The sequence below is a fragment of the Sander lucioperca genome, chromosome 8 (assembly GCF_008315115.2).
Source record: "Sander lucioperca isolate FBNREF2018 chromosome 8, SLUC_FBN_1.2, whole genome shotgun sequence".
Lineage (NCBI taxonomy): Eukaryota > Metazoa > Chordata > Actinopteri > Perciformes > Percidae > Sander > Sander lucioperca.
Window position 1 is genome coordinate 5,263,130 of NC_050180.1, and position 25,905 is coordinate 5,289,034.

The window sequence follows — 25,905 nt, forward strand, 5'->3', positions numbered from 1 at the left end:
AACATAGTATTTCAACATAATGGAACTCCTAAATGTTTTCAAGATGAATCAGCATTCATATCACTAAAACTGACTTTTTTTAAGTCAAGGCAAACCGTTTCAGCAAAGCTATTGATTTGAAGTTCAATAGGTTCTTTTATATATATATATATATATATATATATATATATATATATATATATATATATATATATATATTTAGATATAAAAAGGTGCATGTATTGTGTTTTAACATTCCAATGTTATTTTTGCGAGCTGTAACCTGTTGACAATAGCAATACAGCGTTTGGACTGATGTCTTTGACTGGCTTTTTTAAAAACTAACTGCTGCCGCTACTATGGCACACTCCAGATCTAGATTCTAGAATCGTATACTTTTCCTTGGGTTCCCGGATGTTAACACTGAATTCTAAACATTACATTTTGCAGCTGAGTTTGGCCTGTTGAAAGTTGAAAATATATTAGTTGAATTTAATGCATTGTATTTTGCATCGGATTATGGTATATGGAATTTCTTTTACGTTGAATTTTTGATTCTGAATTTATGAACTTAGAAAAATAAAGGTGAAAATGAGTTGTTGAAAATTCAGAGGCAAAAAATCCAGATACATAATTTCAATGCATAGATATTTTGTGCTGGAAATTCAATGGCTTTTCAATTTCAAAATCCGATGAAACAGATTTACTTACATATGGATAACTTACGGATGAAGCCGGTTTGCAGACTTTAAGGCAAAGGCTTAAGTGGATTGTACTTTGTGATGCTCACTCTATGAACCCATAGGGAAAAGGAACTTCCTTAACATCACTTCCTGTTGTTCTGACTATTAACTGTTATCTCACTTAGGCCAGCTTCACACTGGCTGCGTGGCGTGAGCGTATCAGCTGCGTGGCGTGTCCATTTTTATTTCGCACGTCTCAGACGCAGCTCGAGCCGCGCCGAAAACGTGTGCATGCTAGAAATAGGACCGACGCCTATTTTTCACACGACACACAAGCGTGTAGAAAGCGTTTCCAATACGTGTCTGACCTGTGACGATTTCCTGCATATCTTCCCCCTCTCTCTCCCCTTTCATATCTAGCTGTCCTTTCTATTTAAAAGGCTGAAATGCCCAAAAAAAAATCTTTGACAAAAAACAACTGTTACCTGTTACTGATTAAATAATAAGAGCACTTTCCAAACAGTTCACGGTCAGCAGATGGATTACTACGTAGTTTCGCTTTTGAAATCACGCTAAAATCCACTAGCCACTGCACTGCTGTATGATAAAATAGCGTGGTTGTACTGAGGACCTTTTTAAGCAGTCTCAGTCCAGTTGTTTGGTTCACACGAGGGTTCAATTGACAGCCTTCACAGACTGTACTAACCAGAGGCCTGTACTACGAAGCAAGATATGGCGTTAACGAGGTAACTTCACATTCAACCCAGGGTTTTCTGTATCAAAACGGTGGATTAGTTGTTACCAGGTTCAATCGCTGTGGTAACTTATGCTGAACACCTAACCTGGTCGGGAGCAGGTTATGTTGGAGATTAGAGATCAACCGGTGTAAAAGCACTACCTACTGACCAATCAATACTCGACTGATAACGGCGTCACAATTCTTAGAAGATGCGGTGGAGCTCTGTGCACGGAGAGGGAGAGGTGCGCTCGTAAAGGTAAAACATTTAGAGACCGACAACCCCGTTAACATTCCCTGATGGGTATTTTTATGAAAGATATAGATTTTCAGCGGAGGTAATTACGTATAGGGTATTTATCGGCTTGTTGAGCCGTGCGTTGCCAATACGCACATCGGTTTGAATTATGTTTTTATATTTTTTATTTGCTCTCACGATCGCTTACCACTGCCAGGGTTGCAACTGAAATAATAGGCTAAAGCAACGACAGTTTATAGAAAACACAAGTGTAATTATGGTCAGATCTTGTGCCTGACTGATGGGGAAGTAATATTAATAAGCGTAGTGATTTACACATTTACAGCGTCGGCTATTTTTTAGCCAGCTTTCCTTCCTGTTTTATGAAGCAGCGACAGTATTGCGTTTTTGCCTGTAAAACCGTGTCTGTGTTCTTTATATTTATGTAGAATTATAATTTGCTCTTCTTATATAAAATATGCGGCTCTGGTAGATGTTTGCGATTGGTCGTGCTGTGCAAACACCGCCTCTTTTATGTGAACGCATGTGCCGCTGGATTGGGAAACCCTGGGTTGATTGAACTAGTTGTGACACAGCTTATGCAGGACCGTGGTTGTTAGGGTTAGTGAAGTCGGGTAACTGAAAGAAATCCAGGACATGTTGATCTTGATTCGTAGTACAGGCCTCAGGTAAAAACCAAACAGGGTTTGTTTCTGGCAGATACCATCTCAAAGTGAGAAAAGTGTAAATGCATCCAAGAGGAATTCAAGATGGGCAGAAATCCGATTGCTGCATCCTGATGCATTCTCACCACGTGTCACCATGTGTGCTTCATACGACTGCACCAAAGTGTATTGGAGTTGGGGAAACACGGAGAATGTTGTAGCATACAATGTAAACACACAAATACACCAGCAACAGTGCAGGAAGACAAATAAAATTAGACCTTATGTCCATGAGTCTGCCGCCCCGAAGCATGCGGGGAGGTTTTCCTTTATGACTACCATGTGGAAAGTCATTCAAACTAATCATTTTAAATTGACTCCAGTGATTGTTTTTAATACTTGCCCTCACTGCCACTGTCATCCAAATAACAAATACGAATGTGTGATTAAAAATCTTGGTTTGCAAAAAGATAATAAATCATAAACTGCAAAGTGATGACTGGCGGCGGCCAGGGCGCTGGTAATGTGTATGTTTTAGTTAAACTGTACCCAAGGAATGCAGCAGCCACTTCCTGCAGATGGACAGGTGGCACTGGCTCACTTCACAGACTCACTTTAATTGGTATCCGCTGTATCTCGTAGCAAGTACTACCTTTTATTTGCTTAAGTGGCTGAAAGATGGTTCAAGGTTTCTGAGCCATGCTGTATAGTAAAAAAAAATGATGTAAGAGTGCTGTTTCTAACCTGTGTTTTGAATATTCGGAGGAAGTGCGTTTCAAAGCTTTCTGAAAGATGGGCCTGAGTAACTGCAGTTCATTATTCCTCTTATTAATTTCTCTCCCTTGACTGCTCTACATGCAAGCTTAATACTGTACATAACCCACGTTATTTGCATTGCAAAGCAAGTGTCACTGACATGCTGCACATTATCATGTTAATCATACACTCATTAAGGGCAGGAGTCCGCCAAAGGATAAAGGATGCACATTATTTTACAGTCCAATATGCTAGTTAACTCTATGGCTGCCACTGGAAGATTCATAAAACCAAATACTACTGGTAATTGCTGAATCCAAACTTGATGTCACCATGCTCAAAAATAGATCACTGCAGCTGTTTTAGGGGGGCTTTCACACCTGCCTCATTTAGTTTGGTTGAATAGCACTAGAGTTGATTTTCCCTCTTTGTGCAGTTCATCAGGCCAGGTGTGAAGGCAGCAATCATACTCTACAAGCGGACCAAACATAAGTTCTTAGTAAACATAACTCAATCAGAAATAAAATGCGCATTTGTTGGGGACTATTTGCAGCTGTGGAGTAGTACACGTTTGGTGCACTAGTGGGATTTACACAGCAGAATGTGTGGGATTGACTCTAAATAAAGTACAGTGTGTGTGTGTGTTCATGGTAAAGAAGGATGTGATGTAATGTAAGCCAGTGCAACAGTGTGGCATACTTATTATGTTTTGGCACTGAGGAATAAGATTTATCATGCTTTGGATACACACATAATACTTGTTGGCAGATTGATTCATAATTGGTTTTGGTCTTTCTAGTAATCAGATTTAGGGTTTCAAGGTATTTGCCTTGTCAATCAACTAAAACGTTTAAAATGCGTCTCTATCAGTCGTCAGTCAGGCCGTGATGTCAGAGGATGTGAGAAGGTTGGAGAATGAGATACTATACTGCGTCCTTTGTCCCAAGAAGTCTATATTTAAACCTGCCATGTTTAATTCATCGTCACCCATCGTCCTTTCACACTGGCCCTATATCTGAGACGGAACATCAAATGTACTGAGGACTTAATGAAGTGAAATGTCACAGCCCTATGGCAAGGTGCTGCAGGTTATAGATGGGATATGAATGTCACTCCATAATGCATTGGCCCTTATGACCCAAGGGGGCAGCGGTACCGAGGTTTGTGTGCAAAGTGGATCTTGAATAGAGTCACACTGCAACCAGACACAACTGCTTAAGGGGTTTCCAATGACATTTTTCAGGACATCGGTTATTTTTTAAGCTTGTTCTAATCACAGGACTAATGTTAAGGACAATATCTTATAAGTCCCTGCTAGATGGGCATTTAGGTACCTATTTCCTTCAGATGAAAGCATTTGCTGTTGTTAATTTTTCCATGAACTTCCACAAACTTGAATATTGCCTCAGAGAGATACTAAATCCATTAAGGTTTCATAAATTAATATGAAAGTTCTCCTGTGTTGTAGTCATTTTACTGAGACTTGTCAGTTGAGTGGCTTATATCAACGAACAGCATGAACAGACCTTTGATTAGACAAGTGAAGATTTCACAGAGGAGGACAAAGAGCACAGAGCTGTCACTGTATAAAGATGATGTTGTATTGCTCTTTAATCTTTGAGGTTTACATGAGGATTAGCAAACCGTCAATCACTTGACCCCCCACACCCCAAATCTACACCAGTACAAATGCCTCAAAAACATTTTGTCACAGACCTATTGTCAAACTAATGTGTCTTATTTATCAAACTTTTGTTAGAAGGTAAAGTGGAAGTTTCAACTAAATGTGCTTGCTATCCTAGATGACCCATATGACCGTCTTCTGATCCGCCACCTTCAAGCTCAAGAATTACGGTTAATCAGTAACTGTTAATGTTAAGGGTAATTACATAAGATTACAAATTATTGTTTAAGGTTAGGGGAAATTGTGGTCTCCAAAATGTTGTCTCCAGTGTCACAGTTGCGTGCTTTGTTGGCCCAGCTACACCGGTCTCCTCCCTAAAATATTTTGCAATAATATAACATTGTCAGGCTTCTTTTGCCATCAATTATCTTTTCCTCAATTATCTTTTTATCATTTATGTGTTTGAACCTTAGACTGCAAAAAAAAATATAGACGTAGTATTCATGACGTCACCAAGTTATCTTTCTTTCTGAAGAGCCAAAATGAAGCTTAAAGTGGGCGGCTCTCGTTAGCTCCGGCCGTCGCCATCTTGGCAGTGCCTGACGTGGATGGAGCGTGGATGGAGCTGAGGCGGGCTGAATGAAGCTTACAGTCTATGCTCGCCTGTCACTACAGCCACCTGTCACTCAAAGCGGAATGCCCTTAATATGCAGAAATGTAACGCCTGAAAATAAATTTAATGGGGGCCTATGGACTTCCTTTTGGAGCCAGCCTCAAGTGGTCACTCGATGAACAGTTTTGAACACGGAGAATGTTGTAGCACACAATGTAAACGCACAAATACACCAGCAACAGTGCAGGAATACAAATAAAATTAGACTTATGTCCATGAGTCACATCCGCTTGAGCTTCATTTTTCAGCACCGAGGGTTGCCGCTTGGTTTAAACCCGCCCAGCATCCCCATAGGAATTATATTATCATTATATAATTATATTGGACGATTTGGCACCTCGTGATTTACATCCAATGCTAACTTTCAGTGTGTGTACAGAAAGTAGAGTATCGTTTATGTAGAGTAGAAGTGTGAAGGCCAGGGTGCTGGAATAGCCTTTTTAAATGGATTTACATTCTGTAGTAGTTTTCCATTGCTGGTTGCCTATGTATGCTTACCTGCAACGTGAGTTTTTTTGGCTGCATTGTAACCAGATATAACAGTTGCTCTTGCTGCTGTGTTTCTGACAAAGTAGCTGCTAGCGTTTGCTCTCTCCAGAATTCTGGGAACTGTAGTATTAAACTGCATTTGCTGATAACACCAGTAACCATGAGTGATGCCAAATCAATGTTGTAGACAAGACATAAAATGAAGTACTCTCTTTGATTGCGTATCTATGTGTGCTACAGTGCTGGATATATATGTTTATGCATATCTGCTATGTGTAGGAGTGTGGGAGTGGTGCATGTCAAAATCATTTTGAAAAGGAAGATCAATTAATGAATGAGCAGGTATCAGCCTCTCCCTCAGGAAGCTTAAAATATGTAATACAACAATAACTTTTTATGAGTATGTCCTTGCAGGCAAAAAAGAAATCGAACAAAAACACCACCAGAGCCTGGCTTTTCACACATATTCCTCTCTATCAAAAGTGACAGCTCAAAAGGTTACATTAATAGTCTCCATGGTGATGCATCCCAAAGAGAGTGTGTAAGGGCAGTGGGAAATAAAAAGCCCATTTACAGACACCTCTAGTCTGTGTAAAGCACATAGGCCTCTATGGATTGTGAAGTTTAAGAGCTGTTATCATTGTGATGATGGCCATTAAGGACTATTCCAGCCTCAGGTTGTCGGCTGCAGTGTGAGGGAGTGAGTTGACAATAGACAGCGAACATCAGTAACAGGAAGTGTGCGGCTGGCGTTTCACAACAGCACCTGCAGCTCCGAGGTTCATTCTGACACCTTGTCAAGGTTTAATGGATATTTCTGCTGTAGTTCAACTTGGGTCTGATTTTTCTAGCTTTGGCCATCATTTCTTACACTCACCACGTTAATTGCTGACATCTGGGAACATGGTGACATCCCCATGACAAAGACGGAACAGGTTGTAAACAAGCAAACAGTGGTATAGCAAAGCTAAACTGCAAAGACAATATAGCTAAAAGCACTGCTGTCAAAATATGTCAAATATCATAATACTTCTCTTACATGCCATGCTGTACTATATTATATTAGCTGTGCATTATGATTTCCTTATGTATTGATCTGTGTAGCCTACACACTGGTTTATTTGTTTAATCTATAAAATGTCAGTGTCCATCAAATTTTACCAAGATAATTTCTTCAAAATTCTAAAATAAGATAAAGGAGCTTCAAGTAACGTTCTGATCGAGAGACTTTTGCTTAATGAGTTATGTAAACATTAGCTGGCCAACAGCTCATTATTAATCAACAGATTAATCTACTACTAATCATTTCAGCTCTATATTATATTGTATTACCGATCTGTACAATAATATACTAAAACTTGCATGTGTTTTACAGGAGCATAATACGTACATGACATGTAATACACAGTACTATACGATGCTGAACTATGTCAGATTGGAATGTAGTATACTGAACGATAGTTACATATTGTAACTCCAGATTCTATGAGTATAGGCATAGCCCTCTAAGAGCTGTTGCTATTGGGTTTATCCCTTGCAAATGCGCAGTTGTGAAGATTTCTTTCGCGCTCTAATGCCCCGCACGGGCCTCTCTTACGTCCACAGTTACTGTATATTACAGCTGCGAGACCAGAGATCTGCTCCCAACATCAGCATTTTTCTTCAGCCAATGTTAGTGAAGCAGGTGGCCCGGACCTTAAAGGGCTATGCCTATACTCATAGAAACTGGAGTTACAATATGTAACTATCGTTCTATTTCATATACTCTTCGCCCTCTAAGAGCTGTTGCTATTGGGTTATTGGCGAAGCTGATGTAGTCAATGCCACATGTGACACCAAAATCCACAAGCAGATAGCATAGACTAGCTCCTCTTCCTTCTCACACTGTACAGGTTTTATTATGTAACATAATTATATTGTTTGCTTAACAGTAATTTGGTCAACACTGTCCAATGTTCTGTTCAATTTTGGAACATATTTCTCTGCATCACCAAACACTGCTCACTGGGTTCTTTTTGTTTAGGAGACAGCCGTATTCTTTTTAAATGTGTCTTGTGCCTGGCAATGGACTGGACAACATTATGTGTGTTTTTTCCATCCAAAGGTATTTTATTCCCTTCCAAGTCATTGGGCGTTTTGGACAAAACTGTATTTTACTTTAATTTGTGATGCACCTGCAATTTTAAAGCCTCGTTTGTACTTTTTTTTTGGATGGGATTCATAATAAAAGGGAAAATAAACCGAGTATGTCTGGACCTAGAGGCATGGAGCCATTTCACAGTCAGGTAAAAAAAAAAAAAAAAAAGGAAAAAAGGAAATAGCCTATTGAGAAAATCTTGACGTAATTTAAAGTTCTACCATTTAACATTAAAATGACACATTTTAGAATTGTTTAAGGTTTTGATAATCCAAAACAGTTTTATTTTAATACAAGTTAATAATTCACACAAACACAGAGATACAGTTGTTGAGATGCCTGGGTCTGAAACCCATTTTTTTTTTCATGTTTCTGTAGTCTTAGTGCTAATGGGCTGTGACTGGTGGTTTTAACCCTCTGCAGGCCTGCTGCTGAGATCTGCCAGCTCTTTACCTGCATCCAATATATCAGTGTCTTTCTCTGTAGGCAGGTGTGAGCCAATCAATACCCTCCTCTATTAGGATCCCAACGAATAGCCTTTAACTTTTACCCTGGCTTGTCATTAGGGCAGGCATACCCTGTCTTATTATCACAGGAATATACTTCTGTATTTGTAAGGTTGCAGAAATGAACAGTCACATAAAAACTGTAAAAATACAAAATGGAAGCTGGGCCTGGCTTGACCAGTTTGTTTCTGTGGTGGATTCCAGTTGAAAGTCTGTTTTGGCTCAGAGAACAGTTGGGTCAGAACTTTCTCTAATCCTAAATATGATAGGCTGCCCCCGCACAACCGCTGAACACCCACACAGGTGATTTTAATTATCATGGCTGATTAGACCTCGTTTGAGCAGAGGTCCAATAAGACACGAGTTAAAACGTGTGGGGGCGTACGGACCTTCGATAGAAACATAAGTTGAAGACAGTCAATATTCAGGTGATCAATATTGTTAAAGAGAAAACACTGCAAAGAAGAGAGACATCACCATAGGTGTTGGACAATATGACAAATAAAAAAATGCCAAAACTACAAACATAAAAAACAGTATTTGGCCAAAACTTTAATATATTGTGGTAAACCAGCCAACAGTCAGTATTTAATGACTGTCAAGTTTGTGCATCACAGTGAAAGACACAGTGAAATAAAAATAAATGTCTCCAAGTGTGTCCAGGTTTCCATGTGTTAATTCAGTTATATCTTGGTATATGTCAAACTGTCTCTCTTTTGCAATAGTTTTGATTACTTATCTTGAACTATAGGGGGACTAGACAATCTTCCCAGTCAACCATGATGCGGGGCGATAAGCTACCCTCATCCATCATATAAAACTGCACTTGACCGTTAGCTGGTGGCTTCTATAGCAGCCAGCAGAGCGATTTCATATCAGAACATGTGTGTTTGGATCTCAGTTTGCGTCTGTTGATCTAATAACACAAGTGACGGATGTGTAGGTGGATGTCCACTAAGCCAGGCCCACTTGTGAGTGATCACATTAGAAGGATTTGATTTGAATCCCTTTTGTAGTTCACTTAAACTAACATAACAGCCAGGAGATGTGGAAACATCAGTCTTCTTATAGCAATGTATTGATAATACAGGCCGTATTTCAACGTGGTTCATATTGGTCTGGTAGGAGTTTACAAAACCTGTAAGACAGGGGGACAGCATGATGCAGAGAGATGAGATATTATGTGATCACTTCGTTAGATCTTTCATAAAGCTAGGCTACCCGCAAAACCAGTACCTCCCGATAAAGGACATCATGGATCAGATCACTGAACAAAAAAATTGTGGATAATGAAAACAGGATAAGGTAACGCGTCATGCCTCTTTCCATTCTGAAAGTATTGGTAAAATAATGTTGTGGGGTCATTTTCATTAGCATTTACACTAGCGTTACTAAAGGGATAGTTAGGAGTTTATGCATTGGGGTTGCATGAGCTACTTCTCTTATTAGCTACGGTAGATGGTGGTCGGCATGTGCCCAGTTTGGAGAAGCAGGCAGGAGTATCGACACGGAAGCTAAGCAATGTACTGCTTTGGACGGGGCGCAGCGGCTAAATGCATTTTAGACACCTAAAAAAATCAGTAGCAGTCTGACAGCCATGTTTAAGTTCACATAGGGGGAGCTAAAGCCATAAAGGCGCTCTCTTCACAGCCACCAGACTCCTTTGACAAAAACAATCATTTTACCTTGAGAACACAGGAGTTTCTGGTCTACCGCTGCCTCCATTGGTTAGTTAGTTTGTTTTATTATTGACTTTAGTGTTATATTGGGTTAGTAACTAACACAACTAACTAACTGACCGATCAGTGTAATGGAGTTCAACTGGTAGCACTTGTTGAACGTGGCTTGTGTGTCCCTGTAGCCTATCTGTGCTGCAGTTTATCATTACGGTTCAACAGCAAACAACAGTTAAAAAGGGAATCAGGGGAGTGTGCCACTCCTCCCAATGTTAAGATTTGTCGGGATTTGTGTTAGTGGGAAATGGACGAGAACTATTCTTACAGCTGTCATACACTCTCTCTCTGTGTCACACACACACACACACACACACACACACACACACACACACACACACACACACACACACACACAAACACACACACACACACACACACACACACACACACACGACAGGAAGAGTTCTTTCCAGAGAGTATGACAGAAAGTTCATTTCTACACTTAATGCTAGTGTTTTACACTCCCTGACATTTTGTTTTCCATGGACTGTATATACAGATGGACAACGCCGCTCCTCTTCCTTCCACTATACACAAGTGAAGCCAAAATATCCCGGATACAGGCGCTGCCATCTTGTAATTACAGAGCCAGAGTCTGGGCGGTATTGATCTGTCGGTGGAGCTACGGTATCAAAGTTCTGCCCATACACCTGCCAGACCAATCGCGAGTCAATGACAGCTGTCAATCATGACGTTTCACCTCGTTTTTATAGCATCAAATAATCAAATAAAACCAAACTGGTCAGAAAAAGAAAAACATACTTGAACAAACATCACCGTGATCAGAGCTATCTAAAATGACAAAAGCCTTTTTTTTAAAAATGCATTTGACCTGTGCTTTGATTTTTTAGTTTGGAAAAGGGGCCAAGGGGGTAAGCCTCTCCCCGGAACGCGAACCTCCTATGGCGCCATTTTGATGCTACCAAGCCATCACCTCCTGTTAGCATTCCATTGACTGCCATTCATTTTGGCGTCACTTTGACAGCGAATAACTTTACATCTGAAGAGTTTAAAGACTCTATTTGTCCATTGTTTATTTCTAAAGAAACACAACAATGTATAAAAGGCTCCATTACCTTGTATCTCAAGGTATGGCCACGTAGCAGACGTTTTTGTAAAAATAGGCTAACGATTGTGTCATAACCACGTGACTTACTGTCTCATAGTAGAGGAATTACCATATAGTACAGGAGAAGCTCGCAGGCAGTTTGGACTTACATTAGCTGTTCAAGTTTAATTACTAATGTTAACTAGCATTTTAGTTAGCAATAATTAGCCTGTGCCTATGTTATCTCCTTACATATACCTACGCTCTCCGTCTCTGTAAGATTGGGAATGATTGAGATTTATCTTGGCACAGCTACCAGAAGACTTCCAACTTTCAGACACGTTGCTCACGGCACATTTACGTCGTTTCTCTCAGTTGGAGGCTGCTCAGTAACGCTCAGCCATCACCGGGAAAGTGCTTCAAATATCCTTCACTGGTCTCCGTCCAGAGACACGGGATCTGTTGGTCCATTTTATATATGTCAATGGTTATGGCTTCACATACAGTCTATGCATCAACCTCTGTTTTTTCCCAGCATAAACATGCTCTGTGACATGACAGCTTTCTGAGACCGGGCTTTGTTATTATTTTCTATTCTGGAAGCTATTTGTCCACTTTTTTCGTGTTGGGTGTCATATATTATGATGACACATCCAAAATCCAAACTACAGAATTTAACTTGTTATTGGGAAATAGTAGTTTTGATAAAAGCACTGAGTCACCAGACTTATGATGCACTAATGTCTGTATTCATGTCTGACGTCTCTGCTGAAAATCACAAACCGTAAGAAAGGGCACAGGGAGAACAATCTCTCCCTTTTTAATCAGTGTCCCTCACTGCTCCTAACAGTGATAATGGGCATGTCAGGAGCCTGAAAAATAGGATTTTCAACAAGTAGCTTATTGGAAGATGGAGTGTGGAACAGTGTGACATATGTAATGTCAGGCTGTTCTCACAAACCTTTTGTACATATACAGTAGCTACGAAAAGAAAATCACTGTAATTCGTATGTATTGAACATAGTTATTACTCTATGCACCACAGTGACTGCTGCTGTATGAGAACACTGTGGTCCGTATAAGGAGGAAACACAGTGGAGTGGAGTTTGAAAACCAAAGACTTTCACCCAGGAAATGCGTGTTTGTGTCCCGGGAGTGTTTTAATCCAAACCAAAATATTTTTTCTAATCTTTAGAAGGCGTTTTGGTGTCTAAACTCAACTGTCGTCGCCGCATGGTGCTCACTTTTTGTCGGCTAAACTCATCTGCCACTGCCCCTGGAAGGACCGTTACCTTGCGGTGCCTTGTACCCGGATCAAAGTCACCTTTCACACACTGAACTAGCAATGGCCTCTAAAACAAGCGCCAGCTCACTGTGCTCTTTAGCCGGCTCAGTCACCTTTTGTTGGCTAAATTTAACTGTCATGGGACCGGTCGTCATGGGACCGAATCGGTGTGTAGTTTTTGTATAATGTCATACGAACCAGTTCATGGGGAATGCGTTGGTAAGGCTAAACAGAGGGCTGAGCAAATGAGGAAGCTTTCCCAAGCGGAATATTTAGTCTATGGGAAGAGGAACCGAAAGAGGAGTTCCATTTAACCGTTGATCTGTCCGTGTATTCGCAGCTGTCCAGCTGTTTTCAGCTCTGGAGCTGCCAAGCAGTCGCATGCAGCCATTAACAACCTTCACGCTCAGTCGCACAGTCGTGTGTATGTGCTACACACATTTGCATGTCAGCAGAGACCAACACACACACACACACACACACACACACACACACACACACACACACACACATATCACAGTCTTCCCTGCATTGATGCTTTAGCAGCAGTTCCCAGCACAGCTTGGGAAGTGTCTAATGTTAATTAATGGGAGGCACCAGAGCATGCAATTCCTAATTAGCCCCCAAGCATGATGCTGCAAATGCATGCGAGTGGAAAATCAGTCTAAAAAGAATGTGATCTACTTTTTTCAAGAAACTGTTTCCCTGCTACCGAGCCATTTGTTGCAAAGCACTTTGCAGATCATTGGCAGATGACAGCAACATGGCTGATCTTTCATTCCTTTTTTCCACCACACTGAGTGGCAGGGGAATAGAGATTAATTGGCGCGATCATGTAGCTAATTAGGAAAATGAAAGTAAATCAAGGTGGGTTGATGCCTCAACGCAAGAAGACCTACTGAGCTGAGTGTCAGAGTGATTAGTTATGCACTGAAGAGAACAAGTCTGCTGGCAACCAAGCATCTATTTTAAATCAAATTGTGATCTGGCATCGACATGTGATTACTGTAGGCTTTACACATATTATGAAAATGTGCACACTATCTTAAGTCCACACACCCGTGAGATACCCACAAGCATACAACTGCAGTTTCAGTGCATCCACACCTCACCAAACTGCGGCTTGGGTCACAGCCCATTCATTGGCAGTCTGGCTGAGAGCTTCACAGCGCATGCCAAATTTTTGATTCAGAATAAAAGTTGTGAAAGGAAACCTATGATTCACCAAATAGTGCCCCGCAGTGAGAGGAATGGGATGTGTCAGTGTCAAGGTAAGTGGCTTACCCGAGGGGAACATTGGTGGCAAAGATCATCTCGACGTTATGTGCTGTGTCTCTAGTGCCGAGCATCAGAGACTGCTATTCATGTCCTGTGCTGCAGCAGACTTGCACAGTTAAGTTCAAAGGTAATTTTAAGTTGTAATTTCCTCTCATATTACCCAGAAAAACCTATTTTTGGCCTTCCACATTTACATATAGTTACATATAATTTCGGTTTGATATACCCTCTAAGATCTTAATGTCCAGCTGCCACTGTTCTAATGAGAATAGGTCAGAGTTGATAAAACATGTTGATACATTACATATTACCATGTGCTCATTGCAAAAGCCATCTTGTTGGATTTCTATGCCCTGGGTTTTACCTGTCAGACCACATAAAGGAGCCCCCCCCCCCCAAATATATTCACCTCACCATCACATATGACACAGAGAAGTAGAACATTCTCATTATTAAGAGCGTTGACCTAGGTCATATTTGGCATCTTGGCATTCAATCAACGAATGAATAATCGTTTTAGCTCTATTCAACTTAAATTTCAATGTGTAATTTCATTATTCTAATAAACAGATGCTACAGTTAAATCTAATGGAGCAAACAAATGTTACTTAGATACGCATTGATTTTTGGTTTCCAAAACTATATTTCAGTCTTTATGCTGTCTTTTGCCTATTTTTGTTTTATTTTGTGATTTCTGGTAAGAAATGTAGAACTCAGTCTAAGCCCCTCTTAATCAAACTACAGTATCCATTATTAGATGATGATGTGTTATTTAGACCTATGTAAAGAAAAAGCATTCACACTTTATTGTGTGCCTTGTTGAGGAACACCAAACATACGTCACTGTACCCCTTACTTCAGAAACCAAACCTAAGCCCTTGGTTAAGCATAACTTTAACTTATATCCTCAAATTCCCATACTCCCCAAAGATTGAAGAAAATGGAAATAAATCAAAATGAAAAATGTATTTTGATGTTTTAAATATTTAAACGGTTTCCATGGAACAGGCTTTGTAAAAGTACTAGACATGTATTTAGACATGGCATAGAGTATGAGCAGGGATGTTGCACTCCATAAGTGTGGCAGTGAAGCAGATGATTAGTCGGCTCATGTCAGTAAATAGGCCAGAGCAGGAAAGCATTTATCATCATCAAGTAGGCACACACTCGACCAAAGATATGACTCTCTAAGTGCCATTATCCACTTAGGTTGCACTACAGACATTTCACCTGGAAATGATATAGCTTGCAAGGCAGCCACGTATTAGAGAACTGGCAATACATGTAAATACATACAGTATATGAATCCTGAGTTATTCAGTGGTAGTGTCAGATAGATATTTCTAACATACTGTTGCAAGGGAAGAATAGCCAACAGCTTAGCTTGGAAAGAGCACAGGTACAAACTGTACATCAGTGCTGTAGTCAAGACCACCTTTTTCAAGACAAGTCCAAGACCAGGACTAGTCGAGATTGAGTCAAGACCGAGTCCAAAGAAGTATGAGTCCAAGTCAAGATCGAGTCCAAATGAGAGACAGTCAAGACCAAAAGAGAAAAAAAAGAATCTCTTCCAGACCATGTACCTACCTGTTCATATTTTATAAGATGCAGAGACAGTTTATCTTCTATTTTAAGATGATCATTTTGCATTATTTGTAATGATCATAAAGCAAGAGCAGAGTAACAACGCTGTAAGATCAAATTAGGCCATATTATTTACTTTAAGTAGAGCAATTTTACTTGAAAGCTGATGTGCAACTATACATTTTAGATGTTGAGTGTTTTTATCATGGTGTAACAATAATATTCTGGACTGCCAATGGAAAATGTAACAAATAACAGCAACACGGGTGTGACGAAAGAAAATTGACATGTTCCCATTCTTGAATTTATCACTTGTCCTGAAGAATCCATAGCACAAAGTGCTAGCTGACATTGTGTCTGTGGCCAAAATGAAAATGATTGATACCTGATGATAGAGGTATATGACGCAGCCAGGCATGTAGCAGGCGACCAATGTAAATGTCCGTTCTAGATGGATTTTGAATTAAACCACTACCCTTTTTCTGAACAAGCGTGCTTTATCAATGGTTTTCTTTTGAAGACCAAAAGAGGTCAGAGACAAGTCTGAGAGCAAATACCACAATAGAATAGAATGGAAGAACGTCTCGAGTCCAGACTCAAGTACTACAGCACTGTTGTAGATCAGTCTACAATTATCAGCAAAAACAGAGCACATTTCATTAAGAGAGTCATTGATAGCAATAATGTGTGATGGAGATACAGCAGCGTGCTAGTTCAATCTATTACAGGACACGGAATCTCTCACACTGATGCACACTTAATCTAAGTAGTAGAGCTTTTCAGCAGCACTTTCCTTTCACATAATTACATGCGTTTATTGCTGCGACCTGCTCGTTTAAATTACACACCCAAACATCCAGCAGGGATTTATTAATCCGTCAGCAACTAGTCTGCTTTTCAGGTCATAAAAAAGACAAATGTGATTGCAGTGAACAAAGATAATTGACAGGCCATGCAGCTGGCTAGTAATTGGGTAAAGTGGAGTGGTCATTTGTACGATGCAAATAGTTTTTACAGCCTAGGGCTTAACAATGGATTTTCAGAGATTACTGTAGTACTGACTATTTATAAGTAGGGAGGTTCATGCACAACTGCATAGACGTACACAAAGTCAGAACACATATCTTGAAATGGGTTTTCTTAAACATGGGTCACAAATGGCATGTATAGACTGTACAATTCTAAATAACGTATGTGTCAGCTGTGTCATACACCACATTTTTTCGTTTTTCTACAGTCTGCAGTTTGTGCACTTTTTGGAATCTCCTTTCAGATGGTTTCAGTCATACATCAAGGCTAAGCTTCAAACAGCAACTTGAACTAAACTTAAAAATAAGGAATAATTGAAAAACCGATCTACTAGATGTTAAGAATCGACTGAACTGGTACACCACTGATATTTAAGACATTATAATGTTCTGCTTTTAATGGACTACTTTTCCAAAAACGTGTTCAATTACCAAGTTCAAAATCAAAAAGCGCCCCAGAGAAAAAGCTGAATTTCGACAGACCTGCTAAAAATAATAACTGTCGAGAACTTCAGATCAGTGAAAATTCAGCCCAGGAAATGGAATACAGCATATGACTTTGCGTGATGCACATATACATATAGATAGGGAGGACATGCTTATAATTGCATAATTAGCCGGATCAATTCACTGACGTGCCGGCGCCACCTATTATGTTTACATTAGGCCCGCCCACAGAAATCAAATGTCCGCCCTCAGACTTAAGATCAATAATAGCCATGCAGACCAGTGACATGCTGTAAATTGATGCCTTTCAAAATGATAGCAAATATGCAAATTTGCTGTCAAATGATATTTAAAATAAAAAAAAAATCAAGAAAAGACTGTAGAATACCAGTAGTATTGTATAATCTAAAAGCAACGGTGATGTGATTGATTTAATGACACAAGGTCAAATCAGCAAATGCTGAGTCATCAGCCCAAATCATCACCACCACTGTGTGGAAGAGGTGAGGCATTTTAAAATAAACAGTGGCCTGTAGAAAAGGGTCTCAATTAATGAAGATATGGAGCTGTATGATGAATAACAGTGCTCTCAGCACTGACCCACCCATCTGTAACTTTATATTGGCACTCATTTAAAGCTTTAGTGCGTAACTTTTTGAAATGAATACATGTCCGTTACATTCAAGCCACTGGCAAATGAGTTGCTACAAAGCTAATTAAGACTATCAGCTCCACACAACTCTCTCTGTATTTGTCAGTATGACTATGTTCAGAAGATTGTGGCGCCCGGTGACTTTCCCGCGCAGACACTCGAGTGATGATAATTACCTCTTCTGAAGAGTCCATCATGTTTTTTTAATCCTCCGTGTCCTCCTTGGTTACACGCAACTGTAAGAAGGGGCGTGGGGCAGTGCGCTGCCACGGAAGGCTTGTATCATGTGGATGTGCCAACAGTTTTGTTGTCATTACTTAGAATTCTTCATGGGGGAGACAGAAACTACGCACTATAGCTTTAACTGAGAGGAGAATAAAGTCAAGTGTAGTTGGATATTCATCATTGTTCTGTGGTTGCTTTCACAACTGTCTGTGGACCAAGGAAAAAAATAAGACATAGTTGCCTTTTAGTATTGTCACATTAATTAATTAATTAATTATTACACACAAACCAAGAGGAATTAATAGACCTTATGTGTTACGGCAACGAGGAAGTGATCCGACTTTTTAAACTTTGTCTTATAACGTCCTGTACTATACTAATAACTAAATCAACTATAAAAAATAAACTACTTCATTAAATGCGGGGGGGGGGGGGGGGGGGGGGGGGCAAACCTGAAATTAACAATTTCGCATTTTCTTTGGTATTTTATCATATACAGACATGAAATGTTGATTTCTGGGTAAAATGGATGTTGATGTTGTCCAATGTCAATTCTCTATTTGACGAGACAGTAGCTAATTTATGAGCAAAATCTTTCAAGACTGAGCCCGTGTGTGTGCGTCTGTGTGTGTGTGTGTGTGTGTGTGTGTGTGTGTGTGTGTGTGTGTGTGTTATAACTAGTATCTAGCCTGCTCTGGTGCCCGTCGTACACCTAAAGGCACTGGGTATTTACTCAAATGAAAAATGGTGCATTTTTGCACAATGAAAAACAACAAACGACCTCTAATATATCCAAGAATTATAAATGATCAGTGTGACACCTGGAATTTTACTTTACTTCATTTTCTTCGGTAATGAAACTAAAGTCATCTTATTAGAAGTTAAAGTTTTTCAAAGTTATACAATAAACTACAAGCTATTGTGTCCTACTTGCACGTTACTATTCATTAGATGACATACCCATTCAGATTATCTCTAATGTAGACAGAGATGAAAGACTTCCAAGCCAAAACCTCCAAAGCCTCCGACTTAGGGGGGAGGGGGAGGGGGAAATCTCATTTTTGCTCCAAATCCTAGTGATCAATCTTTCCTCTCGCCCGTCTGTCTGTTATCTTCTCCTATTTGTCTGGGGTCTTTTTTGCCCCATCCATCCACACACTGCACTATAAAGCAGACTTTTCTGACTGCCTCATCGCACAGCATTGCCGCTCTCTCTGTCTAGCCTGAGGTCAGCTCAGGGAATGAGATGGAGTTGCGAAGATAGTGGAGAAATGTCAACCGGGAATGAAATATTGAAGGACAGAGAGGCCTCGCCTCTTGCCCTTGCCCGCGGGCGTGGAGTGAGACTCACGCAGTTGATGGGCAACGAAGAGGAAAACCAAAACAAGCACACTAATCCGCAGGAAAGGAGACAGACGAAGAGAAATGCGGGAACGCCACAATCCTCTGCATCCTTTCCCTCGGAGGCATCATTATCTTCTCCCTGCCCTCAGGAAACCATAATCAGATTCTCTTGCACTTCTCTCGATGTGGTGTATTTCCAGCCAAAGCCTTCCAGGCTTAACATATGATCCCCTTCTGGCAAATAAGGAATCAATACAATGTAAATAAGGCGAGGGAAAATAAATCCCAACATCTAAATTTGCATAACTACATGCAAGGTAAAGCTAGGGTGAAACACGCCAGCCTCGTTCAAAACTGAACTCAATTAAAAAGCAGGCGAGACAGCAGAGAGGAATGCCATCCCTCTGCTGCTTAACTTAAGCACTTCTGTTTGCTTTTGCAAAGCACGCTCAGAACTTATCCAGATGCATCCATGTCAAGTGTGAGTCGAGGTGTGTTTTGTATAAACTGAAGTACAGCAGCATGAAGAAGGGAACAGGTAATGTTGTCAGTTTACCAGGCTGTCACTCAAGTTATGGTGTAATCCAACAGTAACAATGACTATGCCACATGTGTGCTGATTCCATTGAACAGGCAGGCAATGACAGCTTTATCCGTGATGGGAAAACAATGAACATCATAAGAACCCGATTTAAATGCCTTGCTGGAGCCAAAAATCTTCTTAGGGCAAATGACCGATGTATAAAAACACGTCCGCAGTGTTATGAATATCTATCAATTTCAGCGCCTTACTCATTTCCATCCATGGCTGAAGGAATCAACATGAAGGCTCTGAATTCCAACAGGTACAGTAAATGTCGTGGATTACTCACCATTGATCCATTTGGCCTCCGGGTCATGGACCTGGAACTCAGGTCTGAACAGATCCTCCACAGTCAGTTTGGTGTTGCTTCCAGCTTGATTGTCAGCTGCAAAAACAAGCCATTAATTGCTAAGTTGCCTAACATTTTATATAAACTTTGGGTACCACACACAGTAGGTATGATGTTGTCTCCAGTGTCTTCTATGGAGCAAGACCATTTGCTTTCTAGCATGCACACAGTTGAAAATCAATCTCCAGCATTAGCTGACATTGGGATTCACTTCCAGCATAGGGATTGAGAAGCGTATACCCAACATAAAAAAACACAAAGTCACCCCTTAAAATGTATGACAATGGGCTTAAAAAGCATCCTGAGGATACATTACTGTGTGTGTGCATGTGTCAGAGACTAAGCTTTTAAAATACGGCTAGTGCAGGCCTAGTTACCGAGACAAGTGGTGCAGAAAATAAAAACGTAAAACACATTTTTACGTTGCAACGGGTGATCCTGAATAGTAAGGAACACACACGCACCACTTGCTTTTTCTCCTTTGTGGTGCAGGGAATTAATTTCCCCAAAGATCCATTTCAACAAGAAATAAAAATTCCCACACACACTTTTTACCTCTGCATTCGGTTTATTTGGTCGGTCGGTCAACCTTTCGGCCCCAGGAACCTTTCTTATAGGGTTAAGGGGTTAAGGGGTTAGGGGACTAATACAGGTCTTTTAAAAAAAACTAATATCAGCTGACATAACTTTGGCACAAACCCTAAAGCGTGAAGACACCTGGTCCTATTTCAATTTGTTCGATTTGTAAGCCTTGTTTACATTAAATTACACCAGCACACAGGACGTGTTTACCCTTGATAATCCTGTTTTCTTTTCTTAATGAAAAATTGGTTGATCCAGTGGCTGCAATGTATTCATTTTAATGTATTTGGAAATAAGATTAATCTCAAAACACTTTAAACTGAACTGTCCATCCCCCCAATTAAGTCTAACAGCGACATCCTGTACCACCAAAACGTCACAGCCTTGTCACTTAATGTCCTAACGGCTGCCTCCGTTGTTTTTATTCTGCTCAGTCTGTCCCTCTTTCTCTGTCTCCAACAGGTTCTCACACTCATCTCGTAAAATACGGACGCTTGGTCAGGTGCCTTTGTCGTTCTTATTGACGCTAAAAGTCTCCTTTAGCGCTATAAGTAAACGCGCTTGGTCGGGACTATTGCCGTCCCTTTAGCGCTAAGTAAACGTGCTTGGTCGGGACTATTGCCGTCCCTTTAGCGCTAAGTAAACGCGCTTGGTCGGGACTATTGCCGTCCCTTTAGCGCTATAAGTAAACGCGCTTGGTCGGGACTATTGCCGTCCCTTTAGCGCTAAGTAAACGTGCTTGGTCGGGACTATTGCCGTCCCTTTAGCGCTAAGTAAACACGCTTGGTCGGGACTATTGCCGTCCCTTTAGCGCTAAGTAAACACGCTTGGTCGGGACTATTGCCGTCCCTTCAGCGCTATAAGTAAACACGCTTGGTCGGGACTATTGCCGTCCCTTCAGCGCTATAAGTAAACAAGCTTGGTCGGGACTATTGCCGTCCCTTTTGACGCAGTTATGTTAAGGAAAAGGTCGTGGGTGGGCTTACGGTTCCGTGACACGCGGGAAGAACGGGATGGTTGGGTTTAGGAAAGGGTCGTGGGTGGGCGTACGGTTCTGTGACACGCGGGAGGAAAATAAAAAGCGACTATAGCAAGCGTGACAAGCGGGATGTGAACCCCGCTCTCCTGGGTGAAAGTCCTGTGTTTGTTTGACCCATCCACCAACCGCCATATGCGGAAATTCGTCCTTACATACTACTCGCTAAATCCTATCTAACTGCTGCTCTCCCCAGTGCGTTACACAAACACGCTGAAAGACGCCTTTTTCGTCACATCAGACGCTGACAGCCACTGTCAAAACGTCCTTATTTTACGAGTTCGGAATGAGAACGGGTTGCTGTCTCCATTCCTAGGAACTCTCCAGACCTGCCATCCATCCATCCCTCCATCCATCCATCCATCCCGCCATCCCTCCCTCCCTCCATCCATCCATCCATCCATCCATCCATCCATCCACCCACCAGCTGCCCTCAGATTTTCCCACCAGTCACCTGAAACCTGGACCTTGGTACCTGAACCTGAACCAATACCTGCCTGCAACTTTTTCCTGTTTACCTGTGGATTATCTGATACTTCTGTTCAAACCTTCTGCATTTTGCTTGTAAGCTTGTATATATTTACCTTACTAATAAATCACAGAACTTTTCCTGTGTGCCCAGTTGTCTGCATTCAGGGGCGTAGCACAAAACTCTGGGCCCTGTAGAAAGGCATTCTCTATGGGCCCCTCCCCACATCCACAGCTATTCAGTCTAGCATATTTTTGGGCCCTCCTCAAATGAGGGCCCTGGGTACTCAGTCCCCTTTTTCCTCCCAGTCTGAGGCCCCTATCTGCATTTAGGTCCTTTCCCTTCTTGCCTCACACTCACCCGCTTGACACTTAAAGCTCTGTTTATCAATATTTTTATAACTAACTTGAATGAAATGACTAAATGTGTATAATGTGAAAGGGGTCGCCTATAGTGACAAATCCACAGAGAAACATCACCCATCTCTGCACCTGTACAGAGCATTGTACTTGTACTTCCTTTTAGCTTTTTATTTTGGTTGAACGTCCTGCAGTAGACCGGGGTTCATGTCCCGTTTGTGTCATGTGACGACAAGGGGATCCTGGCGAAGCACGTGGAAAAATGACACCAAAGGGATACCCAGAGCGTTAAAAAGTGACGCCAAGGGATCCTGACCAAGCCTCAGTATTTGACAAGTTGCGAGTAAGAACATGTTTTCATGTTTAATAAGACAAAAATAAAAAGTGGTAACTGGTTGTTTACATTTGCTTGGCAAACAGATGTGTTAGATATCCTTTTTAATCCAGATTTACATAAAGGTTCTTACACACAAAGAAATCCATGGGACTAAAAATGCTGCACACAGAATGGCATTCCATATGTTCATTAACATGATTATTACCAGGCTGGAAAATCCATAAGCTGCTCCAATGTTGCCCCTGGATATGTTTCATTTTTAATTATGAAATGTTATGCCTTTAGCAGAAAGAGAACGGGCCAAGTGTATGCTCCTTTTGAATAGCACAGCTGCTGATTGTGAGCAGAATAGGAAGGCCAAGTCATTCTTGAATGTCAGCCATATTGGCTTTCCTTGATAACTCCACACAACATGTTTGTTTATGGAGGCAATCAAAGTCTAACCAACCATAGAAGACACCAGGGGAGAGTGTGGCTGCATGGGCAGTCCATTGTCATCATTTTACATTGGTGTAACATTGGGCTTTTTTCTATCATCAGTTTGGATTTATACAGTGTATAATACGAAAAGTAGTCAAATAGTAATAAGGATTTATTGTGTGATAGAAAGACACCAGGTTTCGAGGTCTGAAGGTGTCTCACAGGTCCCAAAACAGTTTTGAGTAGTGGGGGTATCACTTGCATAACAGTGGTTACTGGTGGTAAGACATTCTCAGTATCGTGCACACAGACATACTGTTTTTAAAGTTGCATCAAATATGTTTTTTTTCTCTGTATTATTTGGGTTTTGCGAGCTACTTGGGGGCAGAACTCCAAAACAAATCACATACATTTGACATATGATGGCTTTTTGATGTAGCTAACATGTTAGCAAACTGTTGCCTAGGTACACATCCAGCATAAACAGAGCAACATTGGCATTTGTTTGGGGTCATGTTTCTAGCAACCTGCCAAATGTAAGTCCAATATTCATTCTCCTTTTAGCTGTAGTTGCTAACTGTGTCAGTGTGCCGTTTGGTACTGGTCAGGTGGCATGGGATAATCAAAGTTTCTTTCACTGAAAACAGCTGGAGACAGGGTTGATGGGGCGGTAAGACTGGAGAACCAATGACTGAGGGTCTGTACAACCAAAACAATGAGCTGAAAGATGCTAAAATGCTCTGTTAAATTGAGGGGAATTGCAGATTTGGTGATAATTCTCTGGAATTTCCACAGTACCAACAATACATTTTACATAACCCTTTGATCCATTGTTGATTCAAAAAACAGACATGAGCAGTGGAGATAGGTGATGGAAAAAACCCACCAGTCTTCGTTTCCTGGGTAGATCAATAATAATGGTTATATTCCAAAATTCTACCAATCTCATCCTCAGCAGCCAATTGAAGGAGAGGTGAACAAAACTGACCCCTTCTTCGGGTGAAGGATAATCTGTTTATCCATCGACAATTTAAGTCTATAGAAAGCAAGAATTTTAAACATGTTTAGACTCTTAAAGCATTGTGGATTCTTGTTGAAGTTAAATGCAAAATACATTAATCTGCATTTGTTGATTTTTTTTCACTTGGTATCAGCAGAACAAGCTTAACAATTGGATAAGAAGTGAATTTGGCCCTAAAACCAAAACAATAAGCTAAAGGGGGAGAAAAAGCTTGGTAGAGGCGAGGGGAACTGCAGAGTTGGGCAATAATTCTGTGGGTCTTAATATGAGCAGCTTTAATGCCTTAAAGGGATAGTTTGGATCATATGAATTGTGTTGTATGAGGTACATATCCATAGTCATGCAGTATATGGCGGTCGAGAGTGACATTACAGCTTCAGTTCCCCATCTTAAAGGGCTGTCTGACAGCAAGGCAAAGCGGTGAAAATATTCTGTGTACTCTTAAACCAATCAAGTTTTTTAGGTGGTCTTTTTGTAGGTGCCAAAATATGTTTGGCTGCTTCCTCCGTCTGCAGCAGGACATTGCTTAGCTCGTGTGTCAGTACATGGCTGCTTCTCCAAACTGGGGGTGTGCCAACCGCCATTTACTGTAGTTAATACACTGACTATGAAGAAGTACCTCATACAACCCCACCTAAAAAAAAATCCAACCTATGTCATACAAAGTTATTTTCTCACGATATGTAAATGCATTGTATGACTATTGAACATTTTTGGGAGTCTTGGAAGGTGCAGCAAAAACAGGCACAGGACAGGAGCAAATCACAGGATCTTAGACAGCAGAGCACAATCACGGCTGAGTGTTACCTGGTGTGAGGATGATGACAGACATGGTGATTAGGGAGCAGACCACCAAGATGACAAGCAGAGCGATGGCAATCCCTTTCCAGTTCCTCTGAGGAACGTTCCCCCCACCCAGGTCCTGCACAGAGAAATGGAGGAGAGAGTGAAATAAAGGCTTGGTTACACATTAGTCTCTTTTACATTGCTTGAGGTTGACAGTCATGATGTTTACCAACTTACATTTTTGATAAAAAAGCTGTATTTGTTCAGTGAAATGCAGGTCCATTGTGATGATCATCACATACTGTGGTGCTGTTTGCATTGCCTATTAGTTTATTTTCCCTTATTACACCCATATTTTATGTGACGTTTTCTTTTGCGGGGTGCAAATATTCGACGAAAACAAGTTTCCGAGACTATTTTGCAGAGCCACCGTGGCTGCGTCCAGAGCTTAGCGATGCCCAAGACGATTGTGATTGGTTTAAAGAAATGCAAACAACCCAGAGCATTTTTTTCTCCTATCCCTGAATTATTCTGTGGTGAAGCCAGGTAAGGTCTGGCAATGACCAGACTAGTGCCTATTAACATGGGCCACATTGAGACTTTTCAATCCAATCCCCTTCTGATTTGCAATGAACGGGCTTTGCAGGAGCCCCACTATAAGCCGGAAAAGGGGAAACTCACTTTTTCAGTGCTGAAACTGTAAAGTATGTGTGTGGTTCAATCTTTGCTTGGCCAACATTTCCTTTGAATCACACCTTCCGACCCATGGAAAAAGCATACTTTCTACTGGGGCCAAGGGGTCACCCGTTCTGCAGCTGAGTTAGATGTTGTGCGTGTTTGACCCTCAGAC

At 40.9% G+C, this 25,905-nt stretch overlaps 1 protein-coding gene across 2 annotated transcripts in view; it reads right to left on the reverse strand.

The window, feature by feature from the left end:
- LOC116053532 (inactive dipeptidyl peptidase 10) overlaps window positions 1–25,905 on the reverse strand; it is a 255,317-nt gene that overhangs the window by 77,766 nt on the left and 151,646 nt on the right. For both annotated transcript variants that reach the window (XM_031304612.2, XM_031304611.2), the window contains exons 2-3: window positions 25,077–25,191; window positions 19,986–20,081 (exon numbers count right to left, since the gene is read on the reverse strand). In XM_031304612.2, the coding sequence (XP_031160472.1) occupies window positions 19,986–20,081; window positions 25,077–25,191 (211 nt within the window). The remainder of the gene's footprint in view (window positions 1–19,985; window positions 20,082–25,076; window positions 25,192–25,905) is intronic.